General features: G+C 39.8%; 1 protein-coding gene across 2 annotated transcripts in view; it reads left to right on the forward strand.

The window, feature by feature from the left end:
• Nucleotides 1–25,050, forward strand: part of EPDR1 (ependymin related 1) — a 33,621-nt gene extending 8,571 nt beyond the window's left edge. Inside the window, exons 2-4 of one of the 2 annotated variants that reach the window (XM_064443955.1) lie at nt 17,439–17,647; nt 20,589–20,696; nt 22,603–22,738. In XM_064443955.1, coding sequence (XP_064300025.1) covers nt 17,439–17,647; nt 20,589–20,680 — 301 coding nt within the window. In that variant the 3' untranslated portion in view covers nt 20,681–20,696; nt 22,603–22,738. Of the gene's footprint in view, nt 1–17,438; nt 17,648–20,588; nt 20,697–22,602 lie in introns of both variants that reach the window. The other variant, XM_064443954.1, reaches the window with a different exon arrangement.
• Nucleotides 25,051–26,092: the final 1,042 nt, after the last annotated feature.

The following is a 26,092-nucleotide window of genomic DNA, read 5'->3' on the forward strand; positions in this document are numbered from 1 at the left end:
ACTGATGCAGTCTTAGAAATAGACTGTTGAAAATTCAGGGATGAACATAGTAGAAAACAGGGCAGAGTTTTCTTCTCAAGCCAGGATTTAGGCATCAGATCTGTGCAAAGACTGGAGGAGAGTCTTGCCCATGCCTGTCACACTAGGGCTGCTTTCTGGAGAAATGGACTTGTGGCCTTCTGGCCAGTGACTTTTAGGCTGTGGATCTGCGTAGATGCAGCAGCAGCAATCCAACTGCTCACCTTCTGTTGGCCAACTTCATTCCTATCTTCAGACGACCTTCAGCTTGGCCTGCCCTGTAGGTTTGCAAGGCACCACATGCTCATCAACTTGCCAAGATCTGTCCCTCAAAGTATTTTTACCTGTTGCTCTTCTTAACTCAAAGGGGAAATTATTTTCTCCTCCAAAGTGTTTTTAAGGCATGGTAGAGTGTCTAGCATGCTGGGGAGCAGGTGATGTCTGCGTGGAACAGGGCCACCTTGTGCAATATTTTGGCTCATCTAGAATAAGGAGCATTATGCCCGGCATGGCATTGCATAACCTGAAGGTACCACTGGCCAGTGAAATTTCTCATTTCTGCCAAGCAGACCTGTTTCTTTCAGCTGTTTTTGTTTACTGCCTCACTTCTGTGGCCCTGGGGGAGATGCATGTATGTTGACAAGAGATCTTAGGTTCCACAGGGAAGCTCTGCGTCCTCCTGAGGCTCCGGAGGACAGCTTTTTGCCTATATCACGGTCACTCTCTGATACCTGAGAGTCAAAGGTCAAGGACGGGATTTTCTGCCAAGAGTTTGTACCCATGCAAAAAAGTACAGAATACTCAACATGTGAAACAGTCCTTGCTTTCAGTAGTGTATTAATTTCTGGACTTGGCACTTTTTATACTTCCATACCCAGGAGCAAATTAGGGGTTTCCAACAGCAGTGTAATTGTCCCTGACGGAAACCTAATTTATGACAGGTGGTAGTATGAAAGAAAGAATCACTTGCTTTCATCTGATCTTCTACTTTTTTTTTTTAAAAAAATCTTTTATAAATATACATCCTTGACAAACATTTATTTCAGAATCAGTTTAATCATTGTTTGAAGGTTATGTGCCCACATTTGGCTTTATGTCCCACTTGATTATTGAAAGATGCTTCCCTTATACCACAAAAAGCGAGTAAGGTAAGAGTAATTTTTGCAATTCTTTTGCTCTGAGAATTCTATTAGCAACATTTTTACAGTCAGTAGGGCCGTTCCCATAACTTAGCAATGACCATATTTTTGCTTTTTCAGATTTTGTGTTCAGATTTTTATGACTTTCAGAATTTCTGGCATCAGAACATGAATTTAGCAGGTGCTTTCTTCTTGTACAATGCTCACGCAGTAGTTATTCCTGTTTTTCAGTCTTTGGCTACTAAGATTTCATACTTCTCAGGAGCTACTTGGCTATTCATTCCATGAAAGTTTATTTTATCCCTTTCATTCCTAATTAAATTTACCCTTTCATTCTGGCATCATGCAGGTTATATTTTGTGGGCCAAATCCAGCCCATAGGGAACTTCCATGTAGCCCACTGCCTTTACTCACTGAATAGCTCCTTGTTGCTTTAATAATTGTCTGGCACTTGGATCCCTTTGCATTGTTGCCCCTGTGTCCATGCCAGACGAGCAGAAGGGACTGGATGCATAGGTTGGAAATTACCCCAATCAATCACCCCTGATGAGGGACAGTGGTATGCACTGCCATATTGGAAGAGTAATGGAAAAGTCACCAGTAATATGTGCAGGTGTCACACTGCATGCGTATAGCTTATTTCTTTTGCATATAAAACAACGCAGGGTTGAGTGATCTTGGTACATTATCAATTTCTTGTCTGACAAAAAAAAAAAAGATTTTGGCGGTTAAGAAGATTTAGATTTTCAGGTATCACTGATATACACCAAATTATTCTAAATCTGGAGGACTGTCTGCATTTTACTGTAAATAGAAAACCCTCATGTTTCAAAACTTAATAGACATACGAGTAGAACTGCATAACTGTCTGATTCAACCCAAATGACCCCAAAGAACCAGCTAAAAGCCACAGCTACAAAACCACGTAAGGTTTCTAGAATCCTGGAAGAGTAGTAAAAATCTTGATTGCTGCCTTCTTTTGGACCTTAGAAGGCTGAAACTGTTTTGCTGTAGCTCCTCCCTAAATTATAAACAAAATCAATCTCTTCATTGCAGTTGAAATTGTCCTTTAATATGAAATATCCAGGAAGTGGCTTATCCTTAAGTTCATTAAACTCATGTGCCCTTCTCAAATGGAAGGTAATACTGCATAGTTAGTGGATATCTTATTTTCTACATGTATTATTTATCCTGAGGACAGTTCATAATGAAATGTGATATTGTGACTGATAGCAAAACAATGCAGAAGACCAAAATTACCACATGTGTTGCAACATCCCACATTAAGGTTACTTATGATGAACCTTGTTTCTTGACTCCGTTTAAAAAATAACAGTGTAATAACTCTCTGCATATTTACCTTTTGGTCAGTGAATAGTTCACAAGTAATCCATTCCAAAAATGGTTTCACTGACTGTTGTTGATTGACTTCTTGTGCAGCAACATGCTAACATGCTCTTCAGATTCTGCTCCTTTATATCTATTGCCAAGTATTATTTCATATTTTTGAGTGTATGTTCAAAACATACTGTCAGCTGCTTTGCTGGAGTTAGCAGTAAAGCAGGAAAAGTTTTATAACATCTGTAACTAATATCCCAGGTTGTCTGTTGGGAACAAACTGTTTCCTAATATTTTTTTTTTAAGAACTAACTTTCTTTTTCTTAAGGCTTTAATGGGGTGAGAAAAAAAGTCCCCCAGAACACTTCCATAGAATGGTACCACTTACCAGCAGGATAAAGAACAAAAACCTCTGCCTTTGTTCTGCTCTGTTCTTATTCTGAGCTGGGGGCCAGTTGCAGAGCAAAAAATGGTGTAAGGTAGCAATGAAGACAACCACTTACAAGACTTCCCGTCAGGATTTCAGTCTCTGATGTTGCCCATCTCTTTCTCTGTCAGTCTGGTACTTTCACACTTACCAAGTCTTACCTGGTGTCTGCTTGACAGTTCTTTGTGGGAATTTACGGTGAGGTTGCTACTTCATCTGAAAATCAGATGGCTCAGTAGATAAGATGGTTCCTGTAAATGTGGTGTGCCATTTATTTTGGTGAAATTGCCATTGGTGAAATTTGGTGAATTTGCCATTTATTTTGGTGAAACCCCTACACAGGAAAGCTGGCATGAGACCTGTATAGAGTTTAGCTCCTGAACAGCTGGGAATTTCTCCTTGAGTAGTCTGTCTGCATGGAAACTGGCTGTTTGTATGGATACCTGTTTTTTCAGAAATTAATGTTTCTGAGGGGGAATGGGCCAGATTCTTCCTGAAGTTTTCCAAGGGCAGTTTTGTGCATGGCAGTGCCAAAGGCTTTCAAACACTTATATGGGGCACAAAGTCGATGCAGTGAACACAGCAAAGAAGGATCTCATTTTTCATTCTTCCAGTATCTCCTAATACCATTTGCAACTGTGGTTTTATCATATTCAGATACTTCTCTTGCCAGGAAACTTATGATTCTGCCATACTTTTAGGCAGCCAGCACTGGAAAGTTTACTCATGCTACGTAGTTATGGTAATTCTCAGAGGATGTTTATTATTTGGAAAGCAGAGTTCCATACCGGATGAGGAATTCTTACTACAATTAGTTCCCAAATTAATGTATCACTTTAATTAGATCCAGATTTTTTGGCTTATGTCTTCTGTAGAAGAAACTAATTTCTTTTTTCTTATCTGTGGTGGCATCTGGGGACCGGGACACCTCCTTCTGTCATTTAAAATATTAAAATGCACAAAACCGCACATAGATTTGCAAAGTCAGACTTGTTTGTTACCCTCCCTGTCCCAGAGGAGAATAAAAGTGACAAATTTGGATAATGTGCTTGATAAAACGTGAAGGTTTGGCATCTCCTGTACTTGTTTATTGAGGGGGAAAAAGTTAGGGAGAGTAAAAGGAGATAAGGATGTGAGAGTGGAGACACTCCTCGCTTTTCTTTATCCCCTTGTTATTGAAGAGTGAAAAGGTAAGGGACCATCTAACTGCTTCAACACAGCAGAAAATGAAAGATTTGCTATTTTTTTAACTGATCTTCTGGGCTGCCTATCTCAAAAACCAAATGTAAGCATGTAGATATTGATTCTCAATAAATTTATACATGTTCTTTGTTTATTGACGTATTTGCTGTTTGAGGCACTGCCAAATGTAGGTACCTCAACTGCTTAGTAGGAGGCTGGTAAAGGGATCCATGGAGAGTCAAATGGGATCTCCTCTCTTACCATGTTTTGGAAGTCTAGCACATGTCTGAAACACAGTTTGGTTCTCTGGATTTCCTTCCTCTGAAAGAATGGAAAAATTCACTTACACAGCTTGTGTTATGTCTCTGCAGGATATGTATTGTAACTGAGATGCTTATATACTGTAGCAATAGTAACTATAAACATTGTCCACTGTGTTCAGTGTCCTTGGGTTATTTTTTTTAACCATGGAAGTGTTCTTTAAATATCCAGTATTCTCCTCCATGATGGGCTAATGAATTATGTGCTGTTTGCAATTGCTATACACCCATTTATAATCGTAAGTCATCTCCTGGTCTTCATAATTCATCCCCTCTAGATATGTGAATGCAGTTTCAGGCTGTAAAAATCCATATATCATTTTTGTATTTTTGCAAATGTCACTTAAAATATTACAAAAAGAGGGAGAACGGCTTATCGTTACAATATGTGTATGATGTTTGCTAGGAAATTAGTATAGTATATGAACAAGCATCAAGTATAAAGACAAAAATCTGCTTAAATCGTTAGCCCAAACTGTTCATACTGAAGCAGCATATGTAGAAGTTAAGCTTTGTGAGAGCTGACCATAACAGCCTCCAGCTACTATGACTTTGAGATACATCTGGTTTGTAGGGGGCTGGGGCAGGTGGTGACAACACGGGGATTCTTCATTGGCACAGAAAGCCTTTTCCATCCCCTCTTCCTCTGGTTGGTTCAACAGCAAGCACACTGATCCTGATGGAGAGTGGCCGGCGCTGCAGGGAAGGGCCAACCCGTGCCACTGGGGACACCGTCGGGAAGGGGACCTGCAGGAGTGCAGCAGCACGTCTTCGGCCAGAGAGCCTTCTGCCCAAAGCATGGCCACGTTACTAAACAGTTTGCTCGTGGAGGTGGACCATATTGTCGTAACCAGAGTGATATAAAATAGCTTTTGCTTGCTGCCCACTGAAGCTGTAAGGATAGGGAGGATTTCCAGGGTGGGGAAAGTAACGTATCATACAGGTCTCCTCTTAGGACTTGCTCAAGGCTTTGGGCATACCTCCACCCAGATGCTTTTCGTAAGAAGAGGTGAGCAGCAACCAAATCTGGCCAACTTGGCCAGAGTGAGTTTCCTCTACCATTTTTCCTCCTTACCAGCTTCCTCCCTCAGAGATCGCTTTCCTAGTCCCTGAATGAGTCCAAGTACAGGGTTAACTCAGTGCAGAGAACATGGGAGAGCAAGTACCCTCAGAGATACAGCAGATCAAAGAACAAATGGAGAAATGAAAATGTTGCAAAGATCTCCCATAAGTTAATTCATTTTTCTGAGTTTCCATACTTTCAGAGCTGTAGGATTTTTGTGAAGTTAGCTGTAGCAAATGACTACATAAAAAAGGCCCCAAAGAGGGGGTCTTATGGCAAAAGGATGTTTCAAATAATTTAAGTGTTTGTAGTTAAGGACATAAAGATGTTAATTACTTTGCCTACAACCAAAGTCCAGGACGCTATAAGGAAGAAAACAAGAAATATCATGAAAGCCAGAATATTCAAAGTCAACTTAAATTGGTGGAAATACATTTTGGAGGGTTGAGAGTGCATAAAACATGTTTTGTTTGCCTTCCAGCATCTCCTCGGATTGTCCATTTGAGATAAGTTGATAGTTTTGTTAGGTTTTAAACATTTTTCAGCTTCTTTTTTCTTCTAAATGGAACAGCTGATAAACACCTGATCTAACATCTGTAAAAATCAGTGAAACTTTTCTGGCTGCTTTCACAAGGCTTTGGGTCAGGTTAATGTATAATTTTGGAGAAGGAGTTATACAGCCAGATCTATCTCTAATTACATAGCTGGTAGATGGAAATTGTAAACAGCAGCAGTTACATGAGGATCTGCTGTTATGATGTGGAAAGAACAATTGTCTCTTGACAGCCAGGGGAAACATGAGAGATGGGAGGGAAAATCTGATGGGCAGAAGAGTGATTTCTGCTGATGTACTTCTCTGGGGAGAGAATTCAGGAGTTTCTTATGCAGTCTTTGAATAGAAAAAAAAGTGTCTAGTACTGTTGGACACCTCAATTTTGCAGTTGTTACACTGGCAAACTGAATTTTAGAAAATACTGAATACAGTCCCTCTGAAAATTTACCCTTTTCAAGTGTCTTCATGTTGAACATCCAAAATAGGAAGCTGTTCAAAATCACTGTTTTTAAAATCTTACCCATTAGATGTATAAAATAACACAATTAGAAACAGCAAAAAACTACAATATGCAAATATGAGACACTATGTCAAATGTAAATAATTATAAAGTACTTTGTACTTTAAAAATGAGTTATTTGCACATTTGTTATGGTTATAGGAATGGTAAGGTAAAATAATTTTGGCATGTACAAAAGTTCTGAATTCATATTAACTAAGAAAAGCTCAAAGAAAACTTGTGGCTCCCTGGCAATGTATGTATGACACTGGGCTCTGTGTCAGGAAAACACCCCAAAATTAGGTAGGCATACCTGTTTGCTAAAGACTACAGTTTGTGTCAGATGTTAAATGGTAAAGCTATTTTTGTCATGTTTTAAGCAGCATGGGTAGTCTAAACATGTTCAATAGGTCTAGTGACCTTTTCCTGAGTAATGGAAAACTTTCAGCTGTGCCAGTGCAGTATATTTATACCAATATTATTTACAGGTCTTGCCCTCCTTGCTACTGCTTCTTAGAGCTGTCCTTGAATGAAAAATAAATGTGTCAGGTTTTTAATACAATTAAAATAACTATAAACATTCTTAAAAATAGAAATGTATTCTTAGCCATGCTTACTTTAGCTAATGGCTATGTCTTCAGCAACTGTTGTTTCTGTGATGGACTAACAGATAATCTGTGAAATAGTTCTGCATCAAATACACCGATGTGTACCCTAAAGCAAGTACTCAATAATTTGACCAGAAAGGTTTTGAAAGTCATATTCATCTATGCAGTCCAGCTGATTTTTAAGAGCATACTGAGGTCTGCCAGTTTCTTGTGATGCATCATGGATATTGCTTACGGAGGATTCCTACAAGCAGTATATTGTGTGATGCCTGATGAAAGTTCCCCACAAAAGGCAGAGAAGTTGTGGGTTACTGGACAGTTGTAATAACAAAAAGCACAATAGCTCAAGAGAGGACCAAAAAAACCCAGTTTTGTGAAAAACAATTTTAACAGATAGTTGGACCTTTTAATTATTCCCTTTGAATGCTGAGCATGTATCGTTTGAATCCTATCTCCCTAGTCCTGGCCGTAGACAGTATTTGTACTGCAGAAGCGAGCATTGCTGAGGATCATCAGTGTGCAGGGGATGGCACTATCCCTCAAATCCCCAGGTCCCCTGTGTGAAAGAAGATGGAGGCTCAGCCCTCTGCTGAGACTCCTGAGAGGACGCACAGTTGCCACCATTGCTTTTGGGAGATCTCAGAAAGTAATCCCTAAGGGTTGTTCAGCACCTTTGGGTGTCAAGGATCCAAGTCATGGAACTGATAATGTCAGGACTAATTGATTAAGCTTGTCTATTACCAGAAGAGATGAGCAGCCATCGATATTCTCTAATCACCTTTGAGTAAGGCTGGGAAGGTCTCTGAGCTGCCATATAACCTGTTCCTCCATCCTGGAGAAGCAAAGCTGTATCTGGGGTGTCTCTGACCCTTGGTTGTCTTACCAGTTCTTGTAAAAGCTGGAGCTTAAGAAGATTCCGTGGAAACCTGGAGCACTTACACATACACATTTTCAGAGGATCTCACTGAAACCCTCCTTGCTGAAAGTGATGCTGTTTTCTTCCAATGCTGCCTTCAGGTAACATGGACAACAACTGGTATTCATTCTTAACTTTTTGTATATATCATGTGTCCTACCTGCATTTTCCTTTTGTAGACCAAACATGCCCAGTTTCTTCATAGATTCTGTTTCTTGAACACACCGTTCTTGCTGTTCTCTGGACTATATCCGGTCTGTTTAGCTGTTCCCTTAAGGGTGGTATCCAAAATCAGGAGCAGTGTTACCACTCGGACCTCATCCATGCTAAGCAGAACAGAATAAATTACCTCCTTAATTGACTCAGAACTGTAAACTTGCCTTTCTAAATCATTACTGTGTGCTGTACCCTATCTCAATGGATGTGTGTTCAAAAAGCCATTTGCTTTATAACCACGGAGCAATTAATGTTTGTCCCTAATGATATGTTTTCTCTCACACAGACATTGCCTTCTTTCCTGTAATTCTCTTACTTTGCACACTTTCAGTCAGGGCTACCTGGACTTTTAACTCACCAACTCTTTGTATTTGAATCCAGTCACTAATTCATGCTCTCAGCAAACAATATTACTTTTGACTGAAAGCTGCTGAAGGAAGAAAGAAAAGACCTTCACAAAGACTTCTAGATGAAATGAAGAAGTTGTTTTGACACTGGAAGTGGGGAGGGAGAATGAAGTGCAGTGCCAGGACTTCAGGTTGCATTTATTTCCAGTGAAGTGAATCTTCATCTTGCACAAAGTTTATTTAAAAATACGCTACACTCAGATCTTTGGATTAAGATGTTAGAAAGTTAAAGTGTACTTAACTTTCAAACTGTGTTGTCCGATTATCCTAGCTGGCCTGACTTCTAAACTCCCTTGAAAACAGACCTAATTTTTTTTACTTTTTGCATTGGACAGATATCTGAAAGACCTGAATCATTCATCTTAAGGAAATCATTGCAGATGGAAGGTGGAAATCATTACATCTTGGGCAGTGATCTGGTGCAAGTGCATATCCTCACAAATTTTTCCAGGGAATATTCCACTGTGAAAAGTTTGCTCTATCAGAATAGGGACCTACTCCCCATCTGTTCCAAAGGGCAATCTGTTCCTCAGACTTCTTCGTGCTTACTTTTTATACAGGAATGCATACTGAAAAGCAACTAACTGGCCAAGTATATTCGTGATGGGGTTTACAGTCTTAATAAAGAACAATATAGCTCTCCTGAATTTCCTGTAGTCCCTGTTCATGATATCTGAAGATCCTGCTCTGTTTATACACAGAAGGTAAGATGTCTAAGAAGCTGCAGTGCCCAGTCCTAGCTGAAAAATCAGTGTTTATTTTTTATTATTCTTTTATTCCAAAGTAAGTGCCTGGGAAAAGGAGTTTGTTTAAGTTTAGCTATTTGTGATTAGGGACCTCATTCTGCTGTGCTCTTCTGATGTGTAAAACATATCATATTGGGGCAAAGCTAAGATCCAATTTAATATCCTGTCTCTGAGCCTGCTTCAGAGAAAGGGGTGAAAACTCCAGATCAATCTGACAATTAGAGGTAAAATTAAAAACAGAAACACAGGTGTGTCTTTTATTTTGCTTTGTTTTGTTTTTTTTTCTTTCTGGAGATACTTTCAATCATTGTAACCATGATTTTTCTGGATCTGTCTACACGTTAAATTTCTGCTTCCTTTTTCATACATTTTTCCAAGCTCATAAGAGTGCCTTAATATAATTGCATGCTCAGAAGAGCAATTCTACACCTCAGTTTTGAGCATCCACTCTTTCAATTGAATTATTTACTTCCCTTCTGTATATAAGACAAAGAGGTTGAGAAATGTAACAAATAAATGATAATGTACCCCTGTCATTTCCCTCCTTATTGCTCTGTCCTTCCTAAGGTCTTTAGTATTTATTGAGAGGTAAATCCTGGCTTTCCTCATTCTTTTTGGTCTCCTCTAAGTCCTGCTGGGATTTTCTAGTAACATTTATTATTATTAACCTCCTCAGGGCAGCAAGACCTCATGGTACTAGACTTTTTTACAATCCGAGAACAGGAAAATAATCTCTGACCTCAAGTATATTTTGATATCATGTGGCTCTACTGGTATATACCATATTCCCTAGGAGGTGATTCCATTGATTCGTTGGAAAGCATTATGGTATTCTGGCTACATCTTCCATTCCTTTCCTTTTGAGCTATGCCATTATCGACCAAGGGCTCCAATTCACGAATATACCATTACTTAGGGAAACATACAAATGCTTTCTGTTAAGGGCAGTGCATTTGTTAGACCCTTGTAAAAGACGACTCCCTTAAACACAATGCTTTATTGTTTTCCTGAATTGCAACTTCAATTAGAACGCGTTGTTCTCAGGGGTGCAACTTGGTGGATCAGACTGATTATTATAGAGTGTCAAATAGCCAAAAAGGGACAGCAAGGGAAAGAGTGTTCTTGCTGAAGAACTTAATTTCCCTTAGTATTTGCCAAAGTAGTTAATCTAATTTATGGGAAAACAAAAGAATAACACATTGCACACATTTTTTAATTGAGTTTCATAATTAAAGTCACAAAACTATGTCATCCTTTAGCTGGTGTAGCTTTGACTTTCCAGCTTTTGATTCCTATATTTAAGGTTCTCTTTCCACACAAACTTCATAATTAAGAGGACTTAAACTGCCCAATTCTCTCTGCTTTGGAAACTGGTAGTGCTGTGAAAGTTCCTCATATACCTTGCTAATTAGATACCTGATACAGGGAGCTTGGCTGCCTTGAAAATAAAAAAGGCGTTTACAATCTGTGAGTGATCTAAGTCAGACTGAAAAAATACTGCTTTTACACAGTATCAGATTACATTTGCTGTCACATGTATTTGTACAATACTGTATTTGTACAATATACCATAGCCCAGCACCACTGCCAAACATGTGAGATCAAATATGGTAAATTACTGTTGTTGTTGAGGTCTGATACACCAGAAGAAAAACACAAGTCTGAAATTACCGAAAACTTCATGGGAAGGAGGAAAGGAGTTCCCAGAAATATACTGAAAAACGAATGCTTCTCAGTTTTGAAATGAGCTCGCCAGAGCTTTCCAAAAGCAGATGAATATTCTTGACCTGATGAGTGTTTATCAACTGTCTGCATGTCTGCTTGGCAGCTTTGCTCCCTTGAAAGTGTTCTTAATAGGAAGAGCTGAGAAAGTGAGGTTTTGTAGTCATTCTTCTAGTAAAGGTTCCTGTTCTCCCAGCACATCTTCTTTAATAAGAAATGTGTAAAAATTAGTTATGAAAATTTTGTGGGGAATGAAGTTAATGGGATACAAGTTAACTCAAGAATTACAGATTTGGATGTGCCTGTACTACAAGAACAGAGAATTTGTTGGGGATATCTTTAGTGACATTTCTTCTAGGCAGGAGTGTTTCTGACTTCTTTGACAGTGTTTGAAATGCCTTTTTACAATCAGAGCCAGCAAAGAATTAAATAATACCACAAGGGCAGGCAGATGCTTCAAGCTGTCAGTTAATCTCAAAAGAGAAAGCAAAGTTATCTTTGGAATAATTGCAGCAACCTTAACTTGATATCTTAAATATCAAATACTGTTCCCTGATGGCCAACACAATATCTCTGATACAAATCATACATAAAATTATGCTTTCATTTTTCAATTGCTCTATGATAATTACTGGGTAATACAAGTCCTGGCTAATGTGAGTGGGAGTTTTAAGGGTACAATAGCTGCAGCTGGGCAAACTGAATCAACAGGTTCACATCCTGGATTCATGAAAACCCCATATGTCTTTGCAGGAAAAGAAAGTCTGTTTTACAAGAACCATTGCTCCATTGTTTTTTGGGGCAGGAACTGTGGTTTTGTTCTTTGTTAATATAATGCCCCACCCAACTGGTTCTTGATCCCTGATTAGTGTCTCTTTAATGCTACGGCAATCAAAAAATAATTAACAAGAATGGCATTTTAGAGGCTTCGATACTTTAAGTTACTTCTCCAAAGCCACAGAGCAAAATGATGTAGAGCCAGATTTAGCACATAAGGAATTTCTTTTACCCAGTCTCAGCCTCAGACCATTATTTTTCTTCATTCTTGCAAATGACCTTGTTTGATGTGCTTCAATACATCACAGGGGTCTTGGCATGCTACTGCCAGCACCTCTGCTCCTCTGAGTCACTACGAAGGCAACTGGATAGTGAGCAGCTCCTTCCTTCTAGGTTTGATGCTCACAAGGAAGCCTTCGGAAGTGCAAAAGCAAACCCTGGGAGTCACACAGATGTGTTAGGTGAGCATGCTTCAGGGCTGGCAGATGTGAAGGACCTCATCATAGGGCACTTTTTTGGCAGGACTTGGTGTAGACTGAGTACCCGAAACAGAGCTAGTAGCATGGTCCCAAGTCTAATGACATTTTTTTCTGACAAATATTAAAAAATAATTCATTGTTTTGCATTGCATTAATAACATGCAGAACAATAATCCATTCAAAAGACAAGTCATTAGATAGGTTGATTGGTTTCAGTCATTTAGGAGAGTCCAAGAGGGTCCCTATTTTATCTGGGCTGTCTCCTGGGAGGCACCTCTAACTATCTCCCCAAATTTCAGGAGGAATCTCAGAGGTAGGATGGTATTTGGGTGCACACCCACTCCTCACAGTATGTCCTCAATGCAAGTGTTTCACCTCATGATTGTGTGGGCATAGTATTCTGCCCTGACATTGAATTCAGTTGTCCCTTACTCAGAAAAATACTTTTCTTAGGTCAGGAGAAGAGAGTACTGAACTCAGCATGTATCCCACCTGTCTGACATCATTACTTCCACCAAAGTTAGTGGAATCTTTTGTGCAGGATATGGTCTGGTGTTAAGAAATTCTTTAAAGCATAGGAGCAAAAAACATGCGTGTGTCTTTATATGCTGGAATTTACCCATTTTCAGGCACAGACAAAGGGAGTATTAAGGACCATGAGAGAGTCCCATTAAGGGCATAGTGTAAAAAGGGTGTGAGGCATAGGACAAGGTAGAATGAAATAGGATAGAAAAGGAAGGGAAATAATCTCAGTTGGGTAAATCAGGTAACTTGTCCAAGTAACTTCTTCAAATCTGTTTGAAGGTGCCCACTGAACAGATTGGGGCTTTCTTGAAGTTACAGTTTAAGGAATGAAATTATTATAAAAATACTATTAGAGGTGGGTACAGGCTGCAAATAAGCTACTTTTTCTGAAAAACAAACTAATTAAAAATCATTTCCTCTTCTGTTTCTTTGCCAAGACCTATTTTCAGGACACTGTGCTTCCCTTCAGGCAGCCAATGAAATCTCAGGCACCTAAAACATAGAAGCAGTATACTTTGGACTTGGCCAGTAAGGAAAAAAAAAAAGAGGAAATAATTTTAAAATATTTTACTTTAAAATACGCGAGATTGTAATTTTTATATTCATGCACATTTTGTTATTCATTTTGGCTGGTAAATAGTTCTTTTTATAAAACAACCATTCACCTTTCTTATGCAGTTAAACTCAGATCCTGTGTAATCTTAGGTTTCTGTGCGTGTTATTTCCAGGACACACACCAGAGCAATTCTCTTTAAAACTTGGATGTGAGGTACATCTGGGCTGAATAGTGCCAGTGTAAATCATGTTCACTGCTTGCCCAGGGCTGCCGTGCACAGTGAGCAGAGCCATGCTGTCTGCAGTTCTCATCTTGTGTGCACGCCGCCATAGCTGCTCAGTTCATTCCAGCAGCACATCAAATCGTACAACTGGTGTCTGTTCCACATATGTTCGCTCTGCCTTTCCCAGAACCAAAAACGTACGTGGTGGAGCCTCTTGCTCTGCAGAATGGGTGCTAGGGAGACACTTGGTGATGAGTTTGATTTGTTTGGATTTTTCTGATTCTTCTTTTCGTTGTTGTTTCATAATGCACATCTTGCTGTCTGCATGGAAGACAGCAAAGTCAAGAGAGTAGGCTTTTTTGGGTTGTGGCCCTACTTCTGCAAGTATTCGGGCCATCTGTTGAAGTCACAGTGGCTATCCATGTGCTGGAAGTTAAATACATGCATTTGTCAGATAGAAGTTTGAACTACTGATTCACTTGAGTAAAGGTGGCACATGTCCCTCATGCAGTGATATCAACTCACAGGTTACAAATTTTAGAACAAAAGATATTTATTCCATGAAATAACTTAAAAAGGAAAGGATAAGGAAAAAGAAAATGTGGAAAAAAATATTAAAAATGCTAATGAAATTTCCGTGAGAAATAAGTTTTAAGTAACGATTTAAAATAAAAAAGAAATGTAATTTTTTAAATTTTATTCCCAGTAGTTTGTAATGCTTCGCTAATATATTGCTTTTTTGTTCTGTCACAAAATGACTGTGCTATCCCTCAAATATTTCAAATACACTGATAGACTCATCTGTAAGGCATTCCCCATCCCACTTTTATGGGAGCTGCTGGGTAGCCAGCTGAACAGTAGTTGAGTCATTAGAGCCTGGTTACAAACACCTAAGTGTATTTTAGTGTTCTGGTGAGTATGTTCTCTGGACTGAATGTGATATAAAAGTTATGTATGTCTTTACACTATCACGGGCTTGGGTTTACATAAGGAACCAGTTTATATATACTGAATTCCTCAGCAGCATATCACAACTGTGGAGACATTGCCTTAGACTAAGAAAAAGGCAGGCGAGTTTAGGTTGGTACAAGTCATCACAGAAGCAGGAATATTTTAAGATATGGGCAGGAGAACAGTTTACCATGGGGAAGCTGATATGCAGCTTGTCAGCCTTTCTCTGTGAGTCTTGTTAATGTGTGGGAAGTTCCCAGTGACTGACTCCCTCACGGAAAGTGGGACAAGCTACCTCCTGTGTTTTGCAAGGTCGTGCGTGAGAAGTATGCCCCAGCTTGCCTTGTGTCAGCCTCTTTGTCCCCTTTTACATTCTTCATCACTGTTCAGTTTGGCTAATGCCATTTAACCTGCCTATGTTTCCACACATGCTGGATAAATGATCCTCTCCGGAAGTGACAGGAATGTTGCTCATATGTTTTTAACCATGCTTAGACGCTTCTTGTAGTGCAGCCTTTAAATGCCTCAGTGTCGGTATCGGGTCAAGTGACTCCTGTCTGATGCAACTGTATAGTGAAAAATTAAAATAATAAATTGCTTTGTTTTCAGCCCTATTTTATGTAAACTTTATATCCTCCCCAAAAGAATGTGAAGACTACAGAGAGAAACATGCAGAAGCTGGGAAATACCACAGAGAAGGTAGCTTCTTGTTTTTGTGCATCATCTCTTCAATTACATGGATTATGCACTGTCTTCCACCAGCTTCCTGTCTTGGTGACGGCACAGTGTGAATACTGTTAGGGGCTAGCATCAAGTTTGTGAAGTGGAAGACACCACTGTCCAAAGGACACCCAAGCCATTTTGGTTTTTTCCAGGAAATAGAGGCAGCATCATGAATGAAGGAAGGAATTACGGATGGAAAGAGACACTATTACAGATAGGCGAGATGAAGGTTTTTGAGGAAATTAATACCATCCCTTCCTTTTCTCTAGAGACACAGCATAATAGTAGGCTGTAGCCAAACTCTTGAGCTGAGATATTCACAGGAAGCCTCTCATAATGAGTGGATGGTTTTGGAGGGTTCAGAGAGTGACTCCTGTCTCTCCTTTGCGAAAGGTGTTGAGCACACACGAGAACGCTTTGAGTTGTGCTTTGAACAGCTCATCATATGATTGATAATGCTAAGTACCCTGGACAAGTTAGGCTTCTGGTGTTTCTGGTTGCGTATTCAAAATCAGCTGATACTTATGATAATTTTTATTTCAGTTTCTCTCTGGTTTTCTCCCCAGTTATAAGGCAAGGATCATACCACCTCCTTTTTATAGATACGGATGCAAAGTCACAGTGTTTGTGGTAGACCCAACTGCTATAACTAGTAATAGATGAAAATGTCCGTGAAGAGGTTTATCATCTTTCCTCAGAGCAGGGCTTAGAATCATAGAATTATTAAGATTGGGAAAAGACCTCTAGGATCATCAAGTCCAACCTTCAACCCAGCACTACCATGCTTCCTAAATCATGCCCTGAAGTGCCACGTCTACACATTTTTTGAACACCTCCAGGGAAGGTGACTCCACCACCTCTTTGGGCAGCCTGTTCCAATGCCTGACCACTCTTTCAGTGAAGAAATTTTTCCTAATATCCAATCTAAACCTCCCCTGATGCAGCTTGAGGGCATTGCTCTCATCTTATTGCAAGTTACTTGGGAGAAAAGACCAACACCCACCTCACTACAACCTCCTTTCAGGTAGTTGTAGAGAGCGATAAGGTCTCCCCGCAGCCTCCTCTTCTCCAGACTAAACAAGCCCAGCTCCCTCAGCTGCTCCTCGTAAGACTTGTTCTCCAGACCCCTGACCAACTTCGTTGCCCTTCTCTGGACACACTCCAGCACCTCAATGTCCTTCCAGTGCTGAGGGGCCCAAAACTGAACACGGTATTCATAGCTTGGTCACTTCATACTCTATAGAAGATTGCTTTTAAATCCTTATTAACTATCCATTTTGTTGACCTCACCTTCTGGCCTCTCAAGCTCATTGATTCTTATCTCTTACCTCTTCTTATCTCTGCCTTACTATTTTGCTCCTCTGCTTTCTCCTTTCACTACTTCTTGAGTCTGGTGGCTTCCGGGGAGAAACTTTGCCATTAGGAGGGAGAGCCTTTCAGTTCTGCATTTGGGACCATACTTCCCCCTTCACCGGCATGTCCCGCTAAGCTACATAGGTTGCCATGGAGGAGCATCTGTGAGGATGGCATATACCACATCTAACCAGCACAGAGAAAGACTTCACCATATTCATGGGGAATTGAATCTATCAAGCCTATGCAAGCCGATTTTTTTCAAAGGCTTATAACTTAGCCAAACCTGGGCACCTTTTAATAAAAACTTTCCCCCTGCCAAATTTCAAGTCCTTTCTCCAAAATATGGAGGCACTAGAGCTTTTTAATGAAACAGTTATTAAAAAACAAAGTAAAACTAGGAATAATAACATGTTTTTCTCTCAGTTGTTCTCAGAATAGTTGTTCTGTTGTTCTCAGAAATGGCTGAACCAGTTCAGCCTGATTTATTTATTTTGGAAAGAGTCAGCTGAGACAAACTTTCAGCATGGGAAATTTCAGCCCAACTGGTTAGACTTTCTCAAAGTTTGGCAAAGTTTAATGCAAATGAAAATGGTCTTATACGGAGAAGTCAAAGGCAAGCTTACTTATCAGCAATGCTTCTTGCTCAGTATAGAAAAAGACTATATATATTAACTGGTTTTATTTAATGTTTCAGATTCTTTGAGTATATATTGCTCTACAAAGATGCAGTGATGTTTCAGATTGAACAAGTTACAAAGCTTTGCTCGAAGATTGTTCTGACAGAGCCATGGGATCCATATGATATTCCTGCCAATTCAACCTATGAAGATCAGTATTACATCGGGGGACCTGGAGATGAAATTATGGTACAGGAATGGTCTGACAGAAAGCCAGCCAGGAAATGTATGTGCATGCTTTTGTTTCATCTTAATAATAATCATTGTCTCTGCTACCCAGGGAAAAATAAAATTATTCATGTTTCACCCCAGCTTTCCATATTTCTATAAAGTTTGCTGGAAGAAATAATAAATATACCCTGTACACAGCATATAATTTTATTATCAATACATTTTATTAAGAAAATATTTCATATCTCAGCAGGATCAAATATGTCCAAGGGAGTTGATTGTATTTTAGTTCATATCATACAGTTTTTGGCATGGAACAGTATCATTTTGCATCTGAATCCAGCAGCCTGTATCCAAAATTTTTCTAGAGGAAAATTGGTAATATCATTAGGGGCACACTCAAACTAGAGTGTGCATAATAGAAACAAAGCAGATGACAGTGTGTGTCTACACACTAGTGTCAAATGTTATCATAGAATACATCCAGTACATGATTCTGCAGCAGTAGACATCATTAATATGCACTTAAGTTTCGTTATCCACTACACTAGTAAGAAACATCTGCTCTCGAGGCTTAGTTCTGCATTTGGCAGCTGAACACCTGCATCATTAAAGAAAGTAGGCTGAATTTTCCAAGGTACAGTATGTTAGGTTTTGAATGCATAGCAATTTATCAGCACATTGGCTTCTGTTTCATCTGTGGTTTACTGATAACCCAGACAACTATAAAAATAATTCTAAAAACCCCATGAAATTTATGCCATTATTAATCTAATGCAATACTTATGGTTATAGACATATAATATATAGACTGATTATGACCATGAGCTTTTAACCAGGTGAAAATATTTCTTTCTTGAATAAAAGCAGAAAGAATGAAGGAGAAAAAGAAGCATAAGATTGTTAGACCTCTGTAGCTAGGTAGATATATCCTCTGGTATTCTACAATAGGCAAAGTAACACTCACTCCAAGAATTTTGTTTTTCACATCCAGTATTTTTTAAACTTTTATGGAACTTAATATCCAGATACGTTGTTAATGATGTGTGATTTTTATCCTGTAGTACTTTGTATCTCCAGTGCTTGTCTGTATGATCATTCAGAAAAATATCTTAAAGTTGCTTACCCATCCACCTTTCAACTAATGTTAATAGCTTGGATTCTAGAAATTATATTTCTGTTAAAATTATGAAGGTTTCAGTAGAGATACAGGCTACCCTGGTAGCATTATATTTTACCATATTTTATTTATTCAAAATACTGATAAATCATAGAATCATAGAATTATTAAGGTTGGAAAAAAACTCTAAGATCATCAGTTCCAAATGTCAACCCAACACAGCCGTGCCTCCTAAACCATGCCCTGAAATGGCACATCTACACGTTTTTTTCAAACACCTCCAGGGATGGCGACTCTACCACCTCTCTGGGCAGCCTGTTCCAATGCCTGACCACTCTTTCAGTGAAGAAATTTTTCCTAATATCCAGTCTAAACCTCCCCTGATGCAACTTGAGGCCATTTCCTCTCATGCTCTTGCTAATTACTTGGGAGAAGAGACCAACACCCACCTCACTACAATCTCCTTTCAGGATGAGAGATAGACAGATAGATATCCCAAATATGTCTATCAAGCAGAGAGACACTCCCACCCAACTTGGTGTCATCTGCAAACTTACTGAGGGTGCACTCAATCCCAAAGAAGGCATTAAGTACCTCAGCCTTTTCCTCATCTTTGGTGGCAATGTTCCCCTCTGTGTCCAGTGGAGGATGGTGATTCTCCTTGGCTCTGTTTCTGTTGTTAATGTATTTGTAAAAACACTTTTTGTTATCTCTTACAACAGTGGCTAGATTGAGTTCTAGCTGGGCTTTTGCCTTTCTAATTTTATCTCTGCAAGACCTAGCGAGATCCCTGTACTCTTCTTGAGTTGCCTGACCCTTCTTCCAAAAGTAGTAAACGCTCCTTTTTTTCCCGAGTCCCAGCAAAAGCTCCCTGTTCAGCCAGGCTGGTTTGTCTTAAGGCACATGGGGACAGCCTGCTCCTGTGCCTTTAAGACTTCCTTCTTGAAGAACGCCCTGGCCTTCCTGGACCCGTTTGCCCTTCAGGACTGCCTCCCAAGGGACTCTCCCAACCAGTGTCCTGAACAGGCCAAAGTCTGCCCTCTCTAAGACCATAGTAGTGGTTTTGCTGACCCCCACTCCCTTACTCTGCCAACAATTGAGAACTCTATCATTTCATGGTCACTAAGCCCAAGATGGCCTCTGACCACCACGTCTCCCACCAGACCTTCTCTGTTTGTAAACAGGAGGTCAAACAAGGCACCTTCCCTGGTAGGTTCACTTACCAGCTGTGTCAGGAAGTTATCTTCCACACACTTCAAGAAATTCCTAGACTGTTTCCTCTCTGCTGCGTTGTATTTCCAGCAGACATCTGGTAAGTTGAAGTCCCTGACAAGAACAAGGGCCACTGATTGTGAGACTTCTGCCAGCCACTTGTAGATGCTTCGTCCAGCTCTTCATCCTGAGTGGGTGGTCTATAACAGACCCCCAGCTGGGTATCTGCCTTGTTGGCCTTCCCCCTTATCCTTACCCATAAGCACTCAACCTTATCATCACAATCATTGAGCTCTATACAATCGCGACACTTGAAATACAGAGACACCACACCTCCTCTCCTTCCTTGCCTATACCTTCTGAAGAGCTTATAGCCATCCATTGCAGCACTCCAGTCATGACAGTGATCCCACAATGTTTCTGTGGCGGCAACTAAGTCATAGCTATCCTGCTGCGCAACAGCTTCCAGCTCCTCCTGTTTGTTGCCCATGCTGTGTGTGTTGGTGTAGATGCACTTGAGCTGGGCTATCAATTTCACCCCCAAACCTAGGCTTCTCTCTAGTGGGCCTGGCTATATCCCCTTCCTCCTTTGAACCTAGTTTAAAGCCTTCTTGATGAGCCCCGCCAACTCTTGAGCAAGAATCCTTTTCCTCCTTTGAGACAGGTGAACTCTATCTGCCACCAGCAGGCCTGCTGCCATGTAAACCTCCCCATAATCAAACAACCCACATTTCCACCGATGGCAACAGCATCTGAGCTACATGTTAATCAGGTGAGTTTTCCTGTTCCTTTCAGTATTCTTCCGTGCCACTGACAGGGTTGAGGAAAACACTACCTGTGCTTCTGATGTTTCAACCAATTGCCCCAGTGCCCTGAAATCCCTTTTGATTGCTTTTGGACTTCTCTGTGCAACCTTATCACTGCCAACCTACATAACCAATAGCAGGTAATAATCAGAGGGTCTTGTTGATGAAAAGAATCCTCCATTTCTGGATACTCAAAACCAAACTCATTGAGGTCAGAATGCTTTTGGTATATTAGGATGGCCTGGAGTTGTATGTTCAAATATTGCTCAGCTTGCCACCCTCTGTTTAGATACTGTATGTGCATTTCATGTCACAGCTTATCTATTTCCAGTAATGTGATAGTGGTGCAACATTTCGCACAATACTGGAAGGACAGAGAGGAAGTATGTTTGATAGCTGCCAAGTGAGAGAAAATAAGCTTCCTTGGAACCGGAAAAAAATGTATACAGGCATCACTCAGAGGAACTGATTTATGATCACAGTAGGTAATATTGTATCTTAACCTCATGAGTTTCTACTGTCAAGAGGTCTGAAATACATGAACCAACTGGATGAAGTGGTGTATGATAGAAGGGGTAAAGAAAGAACACAGAAAAGATGCATGGGATAAATAAAAGATGAAAAGTGAGGTTTTAAAAGTGAAAAGTATTCAAAGGAAACCACCTTGATGGTCTTGACTGCAGAAATAGATTATTCGTGGAAGTAGAGATGATGGCAGAGGATGAGGGGGGAAAAGAGTGAGAGAACACCTCTGAGATAAGCACATTGTGGAATTAAACTGAAGTTAAAAGAAGGGGACAGACTTGCTACATCACATATGTGGAAGAGATCAGCATTGAGTGTAGTCTTGAACTGATTAATGAACCAGTAGAAATGTTTGAAAGGAATAGGAATTTTAAAAATTAGCATGAAAATTGTCATATGAATTGATGGTGGTAATCGGAACAATTTAAAAGAAGAGGTGGAGGCACTTCAGTTGTATTTGGGAATGTTCCTCTTTGAATGACATGAACCCTCTGTGCTTGAGACAGTAAGATGGAGCACTGGATTAAATTACTTGGATTTAAATTTAGATTTTATTTGGCTTATTTGGATTTGGATTAAAGATATGGTGAGTATCATCAGTGTAAGAATGACAGTTAAGGTTATAAAGGACCAAAAGCTGTGGAAGCAAATGCTATGGCTGTGAGTTCTGGTGCAGAGGAGTCCCCAGCACAGCAGAGGACAAGTGCTTCCTTGCGTGGGTGAGTGCAGAACTTGTTGTGCACAGGAAGGAATTGGATGTTCCAAATAGTTGGAGGCACTAAGTGTTTTAGAGTGACAAAGGCTGTGTTGAAGGCCAACATTGTGGAATGGACCACAGGTTTTCAGTAATCACACCTTTCAACTTGTCAAGAACAGAGCGTGAGGTGAAACGTCCATGTGCTACCCAAGCTGATGGCACCAAAATTTGCCATCTGGGGAAACGGAGCATTTAATTGTTTTACTGGTGAAGTGAGTAAGTGCTGACATGAAAGTGGCATGAGAGATGAGAGGAGTCAGACTTGTGCAGAACACAGCTAAATTTGGGACTAAGCAGAAGTGACAGTCCTTCAGTAGAGATACACTTGAAAGGTGACATACCGATGCCATGACGTGTCGTGGTTTGAAATGTGCTCAACACCAACATGTCCATGTTTAAGATCATTGTGGTGTCCAAATTATACCAGTTTTATGGCCTTTCTTGATGTTGGCATGCATATGGACAGAACTATGGGCAGTTCCAGCCCATAGGCTTTACTCGAGGAATGGCCATTTTTTTTGACTGACATCATCGTGACACATTCATTCATGCTTGTTGTCTAAAGTAGTCACATTTCTGCTTGGTTACAGTGGAATCCTGGGTCGGCGTTTACACAGTCAAAGACTGTTACCCAGTACAGGAAACCTACACAAAGAACTACAGCGTGACAACCTCCACTCGCTTTTTTGATCTACAGCTCGGCATTTCCGACCCTTCAGTGTTTACCCCACCCAGCACCTGCCAGACAGCCCAGCTGAGGAAGATGACAGATGAATGCTGATTATGGACACTGCCTGCCCTGGGGCAAACAAATATTAGCCAAGAGGATGGTTATTAATAGTCAGCTGCTGACGTCTAACCTGATTTTCCAAGCTTATTGTTGCTTTTTTGGGGAATTGTGAGTTTTCACTTGAAAGACAACATAAACATTTATCCGAGTAAAATATATAACACAAAAGAACTCTTTCATCACATTAATCTGTTCAGTGATGCACTTGCAGTATTATATAGCTACCACTAAGATAGTATTTATAGATGCTATTTATTTAAGCTGTGGCTGATTTTCCTTTTGCAAAAGTTTCATTATTTATTTTTTCAAGAAGACAAAGCATAAACAGACTGCAATAATGGCAACATCAAGAAGGAAAAGCCTGATTTTACTGTTGTTGTTGTTACTTCTGGGGACTTAAGAGAAGGGGGAATAATGTCCTGGGTATGACCTCATCCCTAACTGAAAAATACCACGTTTTAAACAATGTACATCAAGAGTATGGAAAGTCCTCTTGATTTTGTTTTTCTTTGTGGTTTTTTTTTTGCCTTTCTGCCCTTCAGGAAGCTGGTAGTCGAATGTTTGAGCTGATTTTTTTTTCCTTCTGAAAAGAGATTGGAGTAGCTCTATTCATGTAATGCTAGCTGACATGCAAAAAATCCTTTTCTGTTTCTTGAGAGAATGAGATGAAAGGAAGGGAAGGAGGGACAGGGACATCCCCAAAAAAGTAAGCCAAAGTTTTCCTGCATTTATGACACTTTGAGCTGTTCCAGTAGAGTGCAAGGAGACATTTTTCAGTCAGATTTTACTTTAGCACCCACTTTTCAAGGCAATACTAGTTTTAACCTATGCAAAGCGATTAAGAGGAACTGCACTCTAAATGGCTTTAATATTTTTAAACTATTTTCAAAAGTCTTTCCTTACTCAAAGAGTATGAAAACACCTTTATAATTCCAGGTAGAAGTGAAAAAAAAAGATGTTCTTAGTGCACAACTAGTAAAGCCTAAATCACTGTGCAGTGCCTGGCAATCCCGATGGAGTGAAAGACAGAGCTGTGTGGCCGGTGTGGGGAGGTGGGAGGAGGAATCAGAGCGAGAGGGAGAGGTTTTAGATGTTGTCTGTCTGGTGTGACTGCAAGGCACTGCAATCTAAGCAGAAATGACAATCTTGCTTTCTTTTGCACCCACGCCGTTGATGCCTGCCATATTTGCTGTTCAGCCAGCATTTCAAACCTTATAATCTCCACATCCTTTTCTGGTGGGCAGAGTGAAACTTTCCTTAAGGAAAATAAATAACTAACAAAAACAAGCATGGGAAGCATAGGTATTTTGCTTTAGAACATTCAAACCAAATCTTTGTGCACCTTCAAGCCTTCGGAAGTGTGGAACGGTGACGGGTTTTGCGCTTTTACCAAATGGAATTAATTGGTTTATTCTGTAAGTATAGGCATGCGTTTTAGTTATTATTTGCTAATGTTTAAAGCCAGATTCTTGTCCTCTTACACATGTTGGGTAGTTGTTTGCTCCAGAAGTTGTCTGGCTGAAAACAGTGCAACACTGGGAAGTTTGGTGTCTCCAGAGGAGAAATGCTGAGCAGGCTTTTAGTGCTTTATATGCTCATAGTTTTTTGTACGTAAGCAAGTGGTACAATGGTTATTTTGCTTTCTCAGTTGTGGCCAGAATGGCATTTTATTTTGCCTTGTGCCTAATGAAAGCATATACACATACATGCTAAAATTTAGGTAGTTCATTAAAAAATTTCTTTTGGACGTGACTATTTCACTGAAACATGCTAGTGGAAAGAAGGATTGGGTTTCCTTGAATTTAGAGTGCATTTAGCCTGTACTCACCTTCTGTATTTTTTGTGACAACCTAAATGCCAACTGCATATTGTTCTCATTAGGGCAATGATTAACATACATTTCTTAATATCTGTGTCTTGTTAGAATCTGGAAAATATAATAAATCTGGCTAGCGAACATGAAGCTGTGGTACTGCGTCGTTTGGGATGACTTTGTTGTGGTAGAGGAGATAGCTGAGTAATCGGGGTGTTTGTGTTATGTTTTGCTGACAGTGATATCATTTTTAGCAATAACATTCAATGTTCCTTTAAATATGAATTTGCAAAAGTCTAGTACAAAGAAGTGTTGCCATGACATACAGGGCTATTTTATATGGATAAATATGTACCTTTAAAACAGTCATTGTGTTTGCATTTATGCTCTGCAAATTCAATAAAGAGAGTTGTCAAAGAGAAGTCAAACAACAAATTTTTGGATTATGTGTTTTAAATTAGCCACGAACCAAATATGAAGCACCAAATGGCATATGCCTGGTTTATCTTTGTTACCATTTGCTGCGGTTTATTATCATGTACCATAAGAGGCATTTTGTCTTTATGCAACTATGCCAATGACTCAATACGAATGAGCATAAAAGTTGCCATATAGTGTGCTGCCACAGTAAAGTAAAAAATAGGGCTTTCATATGTCTGCTAGTCTGGTGAGTTTGTTTATGACAATTGTCTGCCAGGAAAATTAACAATAAATTGGTATGTACACAAGTTACATTGTATTCTACTGGGTGACAGAACCTGGGAGCTGGATATCCTGTGAGGCAAAGCTGGTTTTGTGAGTTTTCCAGTGCTTCCTGGTTTAAGCTGGGCCAGAAATAGTGCAAACGTAGATCTGCCTGCCACAATTTTGTATTTCTGCTTGGAGGCTTCACTGAAAGCAGGATGTGTAGAAACACAACATTGTTTTATTTAAAGTTAACCAAACATTCCTGAACCTCTAAACAGGTTTAGTTTGAGTTTGGGGAGGAGATCTGGGCATTTGGTTCAGTTCCTATTTTAACAGTTTGCTTAACTCTAGTATTAGGGCCAGATTTTGCAGCCTGAAGCCATGCTGCACACCTTGGAAGTGCTGCCATTTACCAGGGCATGCCAACTTTCATGAATAATGTAGGAAGAAACACAATAATCCATAGTCAAAGTAAATTTTAGTCAAGAAATGTCTAAAGAATACAGTGTTCTTATTTTGGAACACTAATAAAATTAATGCGTTTTCCACCTTGAATTTCATTTCATTCTAGTCTTCACACTTACTCCTTGCAGCCTTGCATCTCCATTCCCACCACCCTTTACTTCCTAATGTCAGTGGAGTCCACTTCCAAAATGGCATTTACAACCCTCACTTGCGTTTATTTCAGTAGGAGTTCAGCACCTGAAGACCTGATGGTCTGGACCTGACTTCTTCAATTTTAGCAGCAGGCTTATCTCAAGTGCAAGAGCGGTGCCAGCCACAACCAAAT

This window comes from Phalacrocorax carbo, chromosome 2 (assembly GCF_963921805.1).
Source record: "Phalacrocorax carbo chromosome 2, bPhaCar2.1, whole genome shotgun sequence".
Taxonomy (NCBI): domain Eukaryota; kingdom Metazoa; phylum Chordata; class Aves; order Suliformes; family Phalacrocoracidae; genus Phalacrocorax; species Phalacrocorax carbo.